At 47.4% G+C, this 15,138-nt stretch overlaps 1 protein-coding gene across 4 annotated transcripts in view; it reads right to left on the reverse strand.

Moving 5' to 3' along the window:
• The window catches only part of LOC130296360 (piezo-type mechanosensitive ion channel component 2-like), a 141,678-nt gene that overhangs the window by 4,733 nt on the left and 121,807 nt on the right, over positions 1 to 15,138 (reverse strand). For all 4 annotated transcript variants that reach the window (XM_056547795.1, XM_056547794.1, XM_056547796.1 and 1 more), the window contains 4 exons: positions 9,661 to 9,819; positions 9,382 to 9,529; positions 5,676 to 5,864; positions 3,386 to 3,478 (listed from right to left, as the gene is read on the reverse strand). In XM_056547795.1, the coding sequence (XP_056403770.1) occupies positions 3,386 to 3,478; positions 5,676 to 5,864; positions 9,382 to 9,529; positions 9,661 to 9,819 (589 nt within the window). The remainder of the gene's footprint in view (positions 1 to 3,385; positions 3,479 to 5,675; positions 5,865 to 9,381; positions 9,530 to 9,660; positions 9,820 to 15,138) is intronic.

The following is a 15,138-nucleotide window of genomic DNA, read 5'->3' on the forward strand; positions in this document are numbered from 1 at the left end:
AATTTCTATATTTCTCAGGTTTAAATAACTGGCAGAATGGCAGGAGCAGCGGTGACCTCTGGGTCATGGCAGAAAACGCAATAACGAATGACGAATGAAATTCAAATACACATGGAGTTAAAAAGAAGAGGAAATGCCTGTAAAATGTACTGTATAAATAAGAAATAGTACCGTATTTTTCGCCGTATAAGACGCAAGTTGGTGCGTCTTATACGGCGAATACACACCTATCGCGGCGGTCCCTGCGGCCATCAACGGCTAGGACCCGCGGCTAATACAGGGCATCACCGATCGCGGTGATGCCCTGTATTAACCCTTCAGACACGGCAATCAAAGCTGACCGCCGCGTCTGAAGCAAAAATAACACTAACCCGGTTCAGTGGGGCTGTTCGGGACCGCCGCGGTGAAATTTCACCGCGGCATCCCGAACAGCTTACAGGACACTGGGAGGGACCTTACTTGCCTCCTCAATGTCTGCTCCGTGCTGGGATCCACTGCATGGCCGGCGCTCTCCTTCGTCGTCATCACGTCGTTGCGCACGCCGTCCCGTCATCCAATAGGAGCGGCGTGCGTAGCGACGGAGAGCGAGGATACCGGGAAGCAGAGACGTTCCGAAGCGACAGGGACGTGGCGACAGCGATGGAGGGCGACATCGAGGGCAGCAGTGACGGGTCCGGAGCGGAGGGGACACGTGAGTACTACCTCCTATACCAGTGGTCTTCAACCTGCAGACCTCCAGATGTTGCAAAACTACAACTCCCAGCATGCCCGGACAGCCAACAGCTGTCCGGGCATGCTGGGAGTTGTAGTTTTGCAACATCTGGAGGTCTGCAGGTTGAAGATCACTGTCCTTTACTTTACATTGTATTTGGTTCAGAATCTTTATTTTCTAGATTTTTACCGTATAAAATTAGGTGCGTCTTATATGCCGGAGCGTCTTATATGACGAAAAATACGGTATATGTACCATATTAAAAATAAGTGATTATGTTACGAATGGTAATCTCGCAGATCAGTTGTTTTTGGACCTGATGAAAAGAAAGAAAAAAAGATCCACGTGGCAGGGTTGAACTGAAAAAACATACCGTACATTAGGATGGCTCCGGCACATATTGGGTATGTTTCCTTCAGTTTGATCCTGCCTCTTGGACCACTTGTGACATAATACATTCGGAGTATCCTCCAACTGCCTGTGTTTTTCCGGCATCCATTGAATTTGGTTCTAAACTCTAGCGCCATCTACTGGAGAGCCACTTCCCCGCATGACATCCTAAAAAGACATGTATTTCATTTCCCCATTTCACTTCCTTACCATCCACTATTGATTATTTTAGAGAAGTAATCAAAAATGTTAAAATAAACCAATAACTTTCCTTTTCCGGGACTTTTAACACCCTAATCCCCAGACCACCCACAGGTTTGTGTATATATGTGGCTTCTCTGATGGTTGTTATAAAGAGAACTAAGCAGCAGATTTTAGCATAGATAACGCTTGACAACACATTATATATGGTAAAATTTTTATCCTCACCATCCCCGGGGGATGTTTTTGCTCCCAGGGATGTTGAAGATATGAAGTTATAAGGTTCCCTCCGGCCTCCAAGTAAGTAGTCCCATAGGCAGGGACTTATACTTACCGGGTCTCCAGCTGTGATCCCACCCCATTGTCTTGATTGACGGCCTGTGTCATTGCTGTGCTCCCTAAGCAGATGGGGCAGAGCGGTGATGTGAGCCGTCAATCTAAATGAGGGGGTGGGACCACGGCCGGAGCGATGAGACCTGGTAAGTATAAGTCTTGGGGACTTCTTACTTGGTGGCTGGAGGGAACCTTATAACTTCATATCTTTAACATCCCTGGGGGCAAAAACGTCCCCCGGGGATGGTGAGGATAAAGATTTTATCATCTATAATGTGTTGTCAAGTGTTATATCTGCAGAAATCTGCTGCTTGGTTTCATTTAACCTTATTTTAAACACAACTTACACATAACAGTGCTATGCTACAGCGCTACTTGCACTCCGGGATATTACAATGTATCCTTATTTCCTTACACCCAGAGATACGAGTTAGTAATAGTATTTTATAGCATTTGTAGAAGCAAGGTAGTAATAGTAACTACTTACATTTGACTACATCTAGTACAATTATATATTATAATTATCATAGCCTGCATGAATCAAGTGGATCTTTTTTCTTCAAAATGTCCGACTTCAAAATGGCCGCCATGGTCACCACCCATCTTGAAAAGTTTCCCCCCTCACATATATTAATGTGCCACAAACAGGAAGTTAATATGACCAACCATTCCTCCCGGGCTGTCCATTTTCACCGGGAGGCCCTCTTCTCCGCCCCGGGCTGGCCCCAGACTAGTGACGTTGCCTTGACGACGACGCACAGGGACGTTCATGCGCACGGACGTCCCTGTGCGTCGTTGCCAAGGCAACGTCACTAGGCCGGGGCCGGCCCGGAGCAGAGAAGAGGGCCTCCCGGTGAAAATGGACAGCCCGGAACGACTAACCCTCCCCACCGGACGGTCCCTGCAGCATAGATGGCCCAGACCAGCTCACCCTTCCTTCCCACCGAGGGGAGGTGAGTAGAAAACTAAAGGGGGGTCTGGATGATGACGAAGGCCGTAGTGGTCTTCAACCTGCAGACCTCCAGATGTTTCAAAACTACAACTCCGGGCATGCTGGGAGTTGTAGTTTTGCAACATCTGGAGGTCCGCAGGTTGAAGACCACTGAGAAGGTATTGACAGGCGGAGAGTTCACTCGAGTATAAGCCGAGGGGGGGGGGGGGGGGCGTTTTCAGCACGAAAAATCGTGCTGAAAAACTCTGCTTATGAGTATATACGGTAATCACTGTTTTTAATATGGCACAGATATTGTTTTTTCAGTATATTTAAAAGGTATTTACTTTTATTTTTTTAAGTCAATGTGTACTTGAATTCCATTTGTAATTTATTATTGCGTTTTCTGCTTTGACCTTCATCCGGCAGCGGGCAGTGTGACGTCACCATAACCCAGAGGTCATCGCTGTTTCCCCCTTTCTGCCAGTTATTTAAACCTGTGTGTGCGATTTTATGTTGTCACAGACCTAAGGAGGAAAGAAGTTTGTCCCTTTGTAAAAAAAATAAATAAATAAATAAATAAAAAAAACATTTTATTATTTTCCTCCGAGGTCTGTAATATTCTCTCGGCTAGGAGCCATTGTGCGCCTTTGCAAAGTCCGTCTTTCTGGCGTCCCCATGTGCGTCCAGAGTTATCCTATTTTGACACAGGAAGGCAGTACTTCTTGAATGTGCATAGTATTGTAATACCGGCACTACAAAAGAGGTAAAACATCCTGTGTTAATCTCTATCCCCCCTTACATCTACGCATACTCACAGGGTGTAAGGCATATCTATATGTCAGTTCATCATAGGCTGCCTGAGAATAGGGCACCAGGTTTTGTTGTTGAGCACTCATAGTGAAAAGTGGCTGAAAAATAAAGAAGAATATTCATTATTAGGGTCTATTCACACGTACAGTATTCTGTGCAGATTTGATGCGCAGGATTTTCTGCTGCAGATTTCAATGTAAACTGAACACAGCTTGAAATCCTGCACATCAAATCTGTGCAGAATATTGTACGTGTGAATAGACCCTTAAAGTGAACTTATCACCTCGTGATGGGTAGTGACTACATTAAGGTCATTATTAGAATGTATACGTGTGTTTGTTTGCAGCAGTTTGGAGTCAGAGCCCAAACACGTATACATTCAGGAAATGACCTGAACGTAGTCATTAGCTGACTACATGCAGGCCACTAAAGTCAATTGGGCTTGTCCCTGTTCACCAGGGCCGGTTCTGCCTATAGGCAAAATAGGCAGCCGCCTAGAGCGCCCACTTGATGGGGCGCTGCGCTGCAAGAAAGTTAGTAGCCAGCTAGTATCCGAAGCCTCCACTCACCCGAAGCACCCGCCTAGCCAGCACCACCATGTAACCCCAGTAGTAAGGTAATTACATGAGGATGAGGTTTGTTACAGTGTGTCACCCCAGTAGTAAGGAGATTACATGAGGAGGAGGTTTGTTACAGTGTGTCACCCCAGTAGTGAGGAGATTACATGGGGAGGAGGTTTGTTACAGTGTGTCACCCAAGTAGTAAGGTAATTACATGAGGAGGTTTGTTACAGTGTGTCACCCCAGTAGTAAGGTAATTACATGAGGTTTGTTAAAGTGTCACCCCTAGAATCAAAGTAATTACATGAGGAGGAGGTTTGTTGCAGTGTGTCTCCCCAGTAGTAAGGTCATTACATGAGGTTTGTTACAGTGTCTCCCCTAGTAGTAAGGTAATTAAATGAGGAGGAGGTTTGTTACAGTGTTTCACCCCAGTAGTGAGGAGATTACATGGGGAGGAGGTTTGTTACAGTGTGTCTCCCCAGTAGTGAGGAGATTACATGGGGAGGAGGTTTGTTACAGTGTGTCTCCCCAGTAGTGAGGAGATTACATGGGGAGGAGGTTTGTTACAGTGTGTCACCCCAGTAGTAAGGTAATTACATGAGGTTTGTTACAGTGTCACCCCTAGTAGTAAGGTAATTACATGAGGAGGAGGTTTGTTACAGTCTGTCACCCCAGTAGTAAGGTAATTACATGAGGAGGAGGTTTGTTACAGTGTGTCACCCCTGTAGTAAGGAGATTACATAGGGAGGAGGTTTGTTACAGTGTGTCACCCCAGTAGTAAGGTAATTACATAAGGAGATTTGTTACAGTGTGTCACCCCAGTAGTAAGGTAATTACATGAGGAGGAGGTTTGTTACAGTGTGTCACCCCTGTAGTAAGGTAATTACATGAGGAGGTTTGTTATAGTGTGTCATCCCAGTAGTAAGGGTATTACATGAGGAGGAGGTTTGTTACAGTGTGTCACCCCAGTAGTAAGGAGATTACATGAGGAGGAGGTTTGTTACAGTGTGTCACCCCAGTAGTGAGGAGATTACATGGGGAGGAGGTTTGTTACAGTATGTCACCCAAGTAGTAAGGTAATTACATGAGGAGGTTTGTTACAGTGTGTCACCCCAGTAGTAAGGTAATTACATGAGGTTTGTTAAAGTTTCACCCCTAGAAGTAAAGTAATTACATGAGGAGGAGGTTTGTTGCAGTGCGTCTCCCCAGTAGTAAGGTAATTACATGAGGTTTGTTACAGTGTCTCCCCTAGTAGTAAGGTAATTAAATGAGGAGGAGGTTTGTTACAGTGTTTCACCCCAGTAGTGAGGAGATTACATGGGGAGGAGGTTTGTTACAGTGTGTCACCCCAGTAGTAAGGTAATTACATGAGGTTTGTTACAGTGTCACCCCTAGTAGTAAGGTAATTACATGAGGAGGAGGTTTGTTGCAGTGTGTCACCCCAGTAGTAATTACATGAGAATTACATAATAACGGACAGAAAATTAGCTTTCGCCTAGGGTGGCAAACATCCATGCACCAGCCCTGCTGTTCACATATACACTGACATCCTATTATGACCGGATGCCGATGTATATACGTACAGTGTCATCAAATTGTCATGTGAATGCAGCCAAATATTAAAGGTATCCGACAAAACAACGGTATTTCCCAACCTTTGACTCTCCAGCTGCTGCAAAACTACAGGTTGGTAAACACTGGACAATAGCTTAGTGAGATTGCACTGGTCTTGTACCTCATAGCCACTAATGCTGATCTGAATAGAAACATCCAGGGGTTGATTGGTAACACCGGCCACGGACTTCACCAGAGACATGAAGAGTAATGGGAACCAGACAATGCAGATCAAGGCAAAAATAATGACTCCACCCATCCCATATTTCACAATCTTTTTCTTTTTCTGACCTGGGGGTTCTGGGTATTTCTGGAAAAAAATATAAAATCTATAAATTATATATATATATTTTTTTCTTTAGCAGGAAATAACTCAGCAAATTCAATAAACACCATGCATTATACCAGTGTTTTCTAACCAAGGTGCATCTAGCTGTTGCAAAACTACAATTCCCAGCATGCTGGGAGTTGTAATTTTACAACAGCTGGAGGCACACTGGCTGGAAAACACTGCCTCGCACAATAAATCATTTATTATACGTTCTGTGTACTGACATGTATAAATCCGTGTCCTTAAAGGAGTAGTCCAGTGGTGATTCAGTGGTGAGCAACTTATCCCCTATCCTAAGGATAGGGGATAAGTTGCAGATCGCGGGGGGTCCGACCGCTGGGGCCCCCTGCGATCACCTGTACGGAGCCCCGACAGCCCGCGGGAAGGGGGCGTGTCGACCTCCGCACGAGGCGGCGGCCGACACGCCCCCTCAATACAACTCTATGGCAGAGCCGAAGCGCTGCCTTCGGCAATCTCCGGCTCTGCCATAGAGATGTATTGAGGGGGCGTGTCGGCCGCCGCCTCGTGCGGGGGTCGACACCCGCTATCTCGGCGGAGAGCCGGGGCCCCGTACAGAGAGATCGCAGGGGGCCCCAGCGGTCGGACCCCCCGCGATCTCAAACTTATCCCCTATCCTTAGGATAGGGGATACGTTTTTCACCACTGGACTACCCCTTTAAAGGGGTATTCCAGGAAAAAACTTTTTTTTTATTATATCCTCTGGCTCCAGAAAGTTAAACAGATTTGTAAATGATTCCTATGTAAAAAATCTTAATCTGGCAACAGTGCTCTCTGCTGACATCTCTGCTTGTCTCAGGAACTGCACAGAGTAGAAGAGGTTTGCTTATGGGGATTTGCTTCTACTCTGGACAGTTCCCGAGAAAGGTGTCATCAGAGAGCACTTAGACAGAAAAGAACAACTCAACTTCAGCAGCTTATAAGTACTGAAAGGATTAAGATTTTTTTTATAGAAGTAATTTACAAATCTGTTTAACTTTCTGGAGCCAGTTGATATACATATGACAAAGGCCTTGAGAGAAGGCTGAAACGTCGCTACTTCTGATGCTTTGTGAATAAAGCCACACACTATTCACCTGCAACCTGCGAGTGCTGCTGTTTTTCTTCTATATATATATATATATATATATGTATATATATATATATATATATATATATATATATAAAGTTTTTTCCTGGATAACCCTTTTAACTCCTTGTGCTGGGCTCACACTTCATTAATGCAATGCATCCCAGTTATACATCACTTCTGGCAAAACAAGGTTGCCGATGTATACAGCCGCCCCATTCACTCCGGCAAGTGACTATTGTATGGTCACTAGCTGAAGTGAATGGGGTCACTGTAGTACACCACAGTATAGGTGGGATGCACTTCATTAAAGGGGTGCTCTGGGGAATTTAGGTAAAATGCCCCAGAGCCACCACAATACCTGTTCTGTGTCCCCTGTAGTTATCCATGGGATTTTGCCAGCTCCTGTGGCCCCTGTTGTCTCCTGAATATAATTTTTCCTTACTTGCAGTCTCCCAGCAGTCAGTGCAGCTCTGTGTAATGGCTGGCAGCCAATTGCTTTTACTATCTATGTGCATGCTATGTTGTTGTTGTCAGCAGCACACACTGTACATGTATTTTACGGTGGGCTGGAAAAGGTGGATACAGTCCTAGGAGACTGAAAAAAAGGGAAAGGATGGACTATGGGTTTAGTTCCCCGGAGTAACCCTTTAACACAGTGTGAACCCAGCCTTATCCGTACATTAATTTATGTTGCATGTTTCTCAGATATTGAAGTACTGTACAGAGGACTCTTGTTTTGTAGTCAGTGTGACTTCCATTCTTGGTAACCATACCCTAAGGCCATGTTAACACAGCAAAAAATGTGTGGAATGTCCGCATGGAAAACATGTGTGGACATTTTGCCCAAATAAGTAATCTGGCGGGCTCTAGGACCACTCTGAAATGCGCTGTTGCATAGAAATCAATGGGACTCTGTTGCAGCTGTTAGATGGTCAGCTGAACCTACCGACTTCGGAGGGACCAATCTAATGTTTGTGGGCCTCCCGACTCTTCCCCCTAATCATGATGTCCAGGGACAGAAGGTGCATGTTTGGTTTTAACTGCCCAATTCTTTTGTTCTGGAAAAAGATAAGATGAGGCACTGCTCTCCATTACAAAATGCATGCACACTCCATGTGTGTTGAACAAGCATTCAGCTGTCAGCTGTCTAAGGCTATGTTCACACGACCAAAGTTCAATAGGATTCTCCCTGAAATTCTACAAAATTTAAAGACAGGTCTTTAAATTTTGCAGAAAGCAGAATTTCTTCAGCGTGAATGGGACAGTGAAATCACCATTCAAAATACTTCTACCATAGAACGCTATGGAGATTAATGCTCAAATCAGCAGAGGCCTGTGGGTTCATAAGGAGACAAAATTGTTGTCATTTTATAGCCGGCTGAAACTGACAAAATATTTGGCCATTATATAAGCCAGACACATGTACCTGTATACCAATGTACCGTATTTTTCGCCGTATAAGACGCACTTTTTCTTCCCCAAAACTGGGGGGGAAAAGTCGGTGCATCTTATACGGCGAATACACCCCTATCGCGGCGGTCCCTGCGGCCATCAACGGCCGGGACCCGCGGCTAATACAGGACATCACCGATCGCGGTGATGCCCTGTATTAACCCTTCAGACGCGGCGATCAAAGCTGACCGCCGCGTCGGAAGGGAAAGTGACACTAACCCGGCTGTTCAGTCGGGCTGTTCGGGACCGCCGCGATTTCACCGACTGAATAGCCGGGTTAGTGCTTACAGGACACCGGGAGGGACCTTACCTGGCTCCTCAGTGTCTTCTCCGTTCAGGGATCCCCTGTATGGCCGGCGCTCTCCTTCCTCGTCATCACGTCGTCGCGTACGTGCATCGGCGTGCGTAACGACGTGATGACGGCGACTGAGAGCGAGGATACCTGGCCGGCAGCAGCGACGGGGACACGGCGACAGCGATGGAGCGACATCCAAGGCAGCGGTGACGGATCTGGAGCGGCGGGGACACGTGAGTATTATCTCCTATGCAGTGGTCTTCAATCTGCGGACCTCCAGATGTTGCAAAACTACAACTCCCAGCATGCCCGGACAGCCAACGGCTGTCCGGGCATGCTGGGAGTTGTAGTTTTGCAACATCTGGAGGTCCGCAGGTTGAAGACCACTATTGGGTTCAAAATCTTTATTTTTTTTAGATTTTGCACCTATAAATTGGGTGCATCTTCTACGCCGGTGCGTCCTATAGGCCGAAAAATACGGTATATGTTATCTTGCAAAATACACTGTAAGTTTACTCACATACACTTTCCAGCACAGATAAGAATGTATTCCTTCACATATCATCCACACAAATGCGAAAAATGCGACAATCTTCTGTCTGGTCTAAGAAACGAACTGAACGATTTATGAGCAGATCCTATATACATAGAATTTTTACCTTCTCAGACTCCCGCCAGCACTTCATAATGAAAATATTAGCATAAATATCCTCTACACATATCCAGCTCGACAGACTGAGTGTGGTATCTGTCCATATCCAATCCATGACAGCCCTCATCTCAGTTAGGAAAGGTACCATACGGAAACTAAAAAATTAAAAAATAAATACATGCATCATAATAAGACTCTGAACATTTATAGATCAGGAGACAAGCGGCCAAGTCTAAGACCATGTGGCCTATCACTATTAATATTCTCATAAGCTCATGCCTCTCACCCCTGGAATAGGAAGAGGTTGATGCAGTTGTAACTCTTTGTTAGGAAGTTTCCGAGAACTCTGTTGGGGTAGCCACACTTGATCTGGTAAGCAGACAGACCGAAGTACACGCATTTTACAAAGTACCACAATTGAGCCACGTGATTTGTGTTAAATCTCCTGAAAAAGAGACAAAAAAAATTTTTTTTTACTGATAAGCACCAGATACTGAAATATGTTCCTTTTTTCTAATCTGTTTTTAGATTATCATTGTCTGAGCTGCTTTCAACAGCATTTTGAGGTATGCGTTACAGCAAGTCCCATGGACATTGGAAGCAATAGACAGGACCTATCCCATTGACATAAATGAGAAAGGTTACTAGCCATGCTCTGTGACCTTTTGCAGAGGGCAATCCACAGGGAGGGGAAGACTGAGCTGTGAGCTTCACCACTTTGTCTTATTTATATATTGGTGTCACCTTTTACTGTAATCCTGTCTGTGATAAGGAAGATACTGCTGGGAAGTGATCTGTACAGAACAAGAAGTCTCAGCTTAGTTTAAGGCCTAGTGGCCATCATGGAATATTTCAGGATTTTTTTTAAAAATATAGATAGTAAAATAAAAAAAAATAAAAAATCTTAAATAAATTGAAAGCTACATTGGAAAAGGGATATAGTATGGATGCAATACCAAAGGCAAGCTAGTCCAATATGAATCATATACTACTTGCTGTGTTTTTACATTCCTGTATTTTGTGCACTCATCTGAATAGCCTTACAGATATTGTGGGAAAAAAGCTGGTGAAATACGTTTTTGGAATACGCAGCCTCAACCTTAAGGCTATCTTAACTCTATTTACTGTACAGTTGAATTACATCTATTGGTGTCATGGTGGAGGAGTCATTTTAGGGCAAGGGGAGGACAGCTGAAGTTCTTGAATTTGATGACTGACTGGCAGGAACACTAGAAGAATTCTTTGGGATGTATCACTAATTCTAAGTTATTTATGTACATGAGTGTAATAATAGTACAGTGCTAAAATGAGACCGGCTAAAGCCAGTATACCAGTAGTGAATCCTATGGATCCATTACCGATGAGGGGATTAGCCACTATCTCACAGTAGATGGTATTACCAACAAACCAAAAAAAGCAAATGAGCTTCACATATAGAAAGAATCAACTGGGTCACATCAACCCTCCCCCCCCCCCCCCTAAGGTCTCCCTCAGGTCAGACATCAGGGAACTAAATGGTTCTACAATCTCCTCAAAATGTTTCTGGGAGTAGTGGGCAACAAAAAAAATCTGCCAATTATTAAAGAGATTTCTGCATCTAGTCGGTCATGATATCCTGTATCTCCTGTAGCCAGGTCTCTAATGAAACTCTTTTTGCCACTAGAAATACTACATAAAATCTCTTTCTCGGAGGATCCATTGGGGGACACAAGAACCATGGGTATATCTTGCTGCCACTAGAAGGTTGACACTAGGCATTAACAAAAAAGAAGTTGGCCCCTCCTGGCAGGATATACCCCGTTATGTGTAGTCCCAAAGCAGTAGGAGGAAACCGACAAATCACTTCAGAGAGTCCGAAGAAGACCCAGACAAAAAATCAACCAAACAAACCCACAGACAGGAAATCGACTCTCAGGTCAACAAACTAATAAGCAAAAGGGTGGGTACTGTGTCTCCCATTGTATCCTCTGAGAAAGAGATTTTTACAGTTAGTCTAAAAATCTACTTTTCTCGTTAGGCTCCATTGGGGGACACAGGAACCGTGGGATGTATCAAAGCAGTCCCCGGGGTGGGAAAGCAGAACCCAACCAGAAAGAATCAGACCGAAGACAACGCCACCACCGCCTGCAACACTTTATGCCCAAAACCGGCATCAGCAGACACGGAAGTGTGTGCCTGGTAGAACTTGGTGAACGTGTGCACGGACGACCAAGTGGCCGCCTTGAACACCTGCAGGGACGAAGCCCTATTGAAGACCACCCAGAAGGCCCCAACAGAGCGGGTGGAGTGTGCCATAACCCGGAAAGGAGGAGCATTCCGCTTAGAACGATAGACCTCCGATATGGCAGACCGGATCCACCGGGAGGTGGTCGCTTCAGAAGTTGGAAGCCCCCTGCGCCGGCCTTCCAGAATGACGAACAGCGAATCAGAGCGCCGAAAAGGGGTGGCCGGGAGATAAACACGCAGAGTTCTGAGTTGTGAAGAGAGCGCTCCTTAGGGTGAGACGGAGCCGGGCAGAAGGAGGGAAGGACGATATCCTTGTTCAGATGAAAAGAGACCACCTTTGACAGAAAAGATGGCAAGGGTGGTCGGCAGGAGAGAGCTGCCAATTCCGACACCCGCCGGATGGAGGTCACAGCAATGAGAAAAGACACCTTCCAGGAAAGGAAGCGGAGAGAGATCTCCCGAAGAGGTTCAAATGGGGCACCTTGCAAAGCGCTGGGAACCAAGTTCAGGGACGGAGTGGGAGACCTGTAAGGAGGAGCCTCATAAGCCACACCCTGAAGGAAGGCACAAAGATGAGGGTCAGAAGCCAAGGGATGCTGAAAAAAGAAAGGAATGTGCCAACACCTGCCCTTTGAGGGAACCTAGTGCCAAATGCGTTTCCAGACCCGACTGCAGAAAGGAAGGCAGGTTTGGCAAGGAAAAAAGAATGGGAGACAGAGATCGGGCCTCGAACCACCGAATGTAGGCATGCCGGGTCCTAAGATAAATCCTGGCAGAGGATGGTTTACGCCCCCAAAGCATGGTGCGAATGACCTGTAGAGAGAAACCGCGAGTCCACAGCACCGCGATTTTAACCGCCAAGCCGTCAAATGCAGCAGCAGTGAATTGAGGTGTCAGAAAGGACCCTGAAAGAGATGGTCGGGCCAATCCGGGAGCCGCATAGGAACGTCCGCCACGAGATGAACTACGCTGGCAGAGCACGGGCGTCGAGGCCAATTCGTAGCCACCAGAATTGTGGAGACGCCTTCCACCTTGAGCTTCCTCACCACCCTATGCAGGAGGGAAAGCAAAGGGAAGAGTTAAGGGAGGACAAACTGAGACCAGGAAACGACCAACGTGTCCAGAGCCAGAGTGTCGCGGGATTTTGCTACGAAGGTTGGAACCTGCTGGTTTAGGCGGGATGCAAAGAGGTCCGCCCAGACAAGAATCTGTGACACCTCCGCCATTGCCGCGAGGCTGTGGGTGCCCCCCTGGCGATTGATATAAGCCACAGCCAGACAGACCCGAACCGGACGGCCCAGGAGTAAAAACTCCCAGTGGAGGAGACAAAGAAAGATGGCCCAAAGCTCCAGGATGTTGATGGGGAGACAGGCTTTTTGGGGGGACCAACGGCCCTGAACCGTCCAGTCCTAAAATACTCCCCCTCCCCCAGCCGAAGAGACTTGCATCGGTCGTTAAGACCTGCCAACGCAGCGGGAGAAATGAGCATCCCTCCCGGAGGAGTTGAGAGCGGAGCCACCAAAGGAGCGACTGACCAGTTGTGGGGGGCAGACGTATATGGCGGTGGGGGGACCAAGGAGACTTGTCCCATAGGGACAGGATGGCACACTGAAACTGAGCAAAAGGAACAGCTTCCATGGCCGCCACCATCCTGCCCAACACTTCCATACACAAACAGATGGCCACCGGTTTAGGGTGGTGCAATAGGCGGATCCCGGACAGAAGAGCACTCTGCTTGTACGGTGGAAGCAGAACCTGAGCCTTCTTGGTGTTGAAGCGAAGTCCGAGGAAGACCAGAGACTGGAAGGGAGAGAGGTTGCATTTCTCCTGGATGATCACCCACCCGAAACTGGTCAGGGTCTGAAGAGTGATGTGGAGACTCTCCTTGATGGAGCTTTGATCAACAGGTCGTCCAGTTAAGGGAGCACCGACACCCCCCCGAGAGTGGAGGATAGCAATCCCCACCGCCAGGACTTTGGTGAAGACCCTGGTGACCGTGGCCAGCCCGAAGGGCAGGACCACAAACTGAAAATGACCTACAGAAATGGCAAACTGCAGAAACCGTAATTGTGATGGAAAAACGGGGATGTGGAGGTAGGCATCCCGGATGCCTACCGAAGACAGAAATTCACCCTGGTCCATGGACGCAACATCCGAATGGAATTTCTCTCCGTTCTGAAGTGCCGCAGGCGCAAGTGCCGATTGAGGAGCTTCAGATCGAGAATTGGATGTGCCGTTCCCCCTTTTTTGGGAATGACGAACAGATTTAAATAGAAGCTCAAAAAAACATTCCTGGGCGGAACTGGCACAATGAGCCCCTGCGCAAAAAGGGCGTGGAGCGCAGACTGAAAAGCCGCAGCCAGGGCTGGACGGAACAGAAAATCGATCCCGGGGAAAAGAACCAAACTCGATTCGGTAGCCGTCAGAAACGACGTCCCGAACCAATGAATCCTGGACCTGCGCCATCCAAACATCCAGAAAGAGGGACAGGCGACCACCCACCCGAGAGGAAGGCTCAGGTGTGGGCGCCCCTTCAGGCGGAGGTAGGTTTGCGAGTATCTGGCTTGGCGGAGAAGCATCCAGAACAGCCGTCCTGCTTCCAGGAGGAGCGCACTTTGAAGGTAGGAGCCTTCCGAAACTGCAAACCCGCTGGTTTGTCTTGGCGGCCTGAGGCAAAGGACCAAAAGGGCCGAAGCGAAGAGGACTTGCGGTGAGAATTGGTGCAACGCACCTTATTCTGAGGGAGCAGAGAGCTCTTACCGCCCATAGCCTCAGAAATAATTTCATCTAGGAGTTTTCCAAAAAGGCGGCCGCCAGTAAAAGGCATCTCTGTGAGGGATTTCTTGGAGGCTGCATCGGCATTCAGCCACATAGAGTGTCGGAGAGCCCCGGATAAAATGCCTTGGCGAAGTTGGGAAGCACAGACCGACAATGCCTTGGACACCAAGGTTGCGGCAAACACTGGAAGCAAGGTCGAACCTACTGCTTCATATGCAAATATCACCAGGTTCTCCATCAGTTTGTCCATGGGATCCTTAAAAGAAGCCGCATCAGCTAGAGGAAGAGTGGTGGACTTGGATAGGCGAGAGACCGGAGGGTTCACTGTAGGCAGGGCGGTCCATTTGGAGACCAAGTCCTGGGCAAATGAAAACAGAGCCTGCAGCCGTTTTGATCCCTGAAAGCGTTTTTCAGGATGCCTCCAAGCTGCGTCCAGCAGGTCATCAAACTCAGCATGAGTACTGAAGACCTTGATAGTGCGCTGAGTGCGGCGGAAGGAAACTTCAGGAGTAGGGTGCGAAGTTCCAGTTTCCTGGAGGTGAAAGATGTCCCTGATGGCTGACACCAGACTGTCCACCATGTCCGACATGGATGACAGCTCCTCGGCCTCCGAGTGCGGGTCCAAGTCAGAGTCCACCAGTTCCCCAGGAGACTGGGAACGGGCAGTGGAGGCTCTAGATCAAGGCGTCATAGACCTGGAACGGCGGGCAGCGGATCGGGAGCAGCCTCCAGGAGAGCGAGGGTGTCGCCTGGCAGATGG

This window comes from Hyla sarda, chromosome 12 (assembly GCF_029499605.1).
Source record: "Hyla sarda isolate aHylSar1 chromosome 12, aHylSar1.hap1, whole genome shotgun sequence".
In the NCBI taxonomy this organism is placed as follows: domain Eukaryota; kingdom Metazoa; phylum Chordata; class Amphibia; order Anura; family Hylidae; genus Hyla; species Hyla sarda.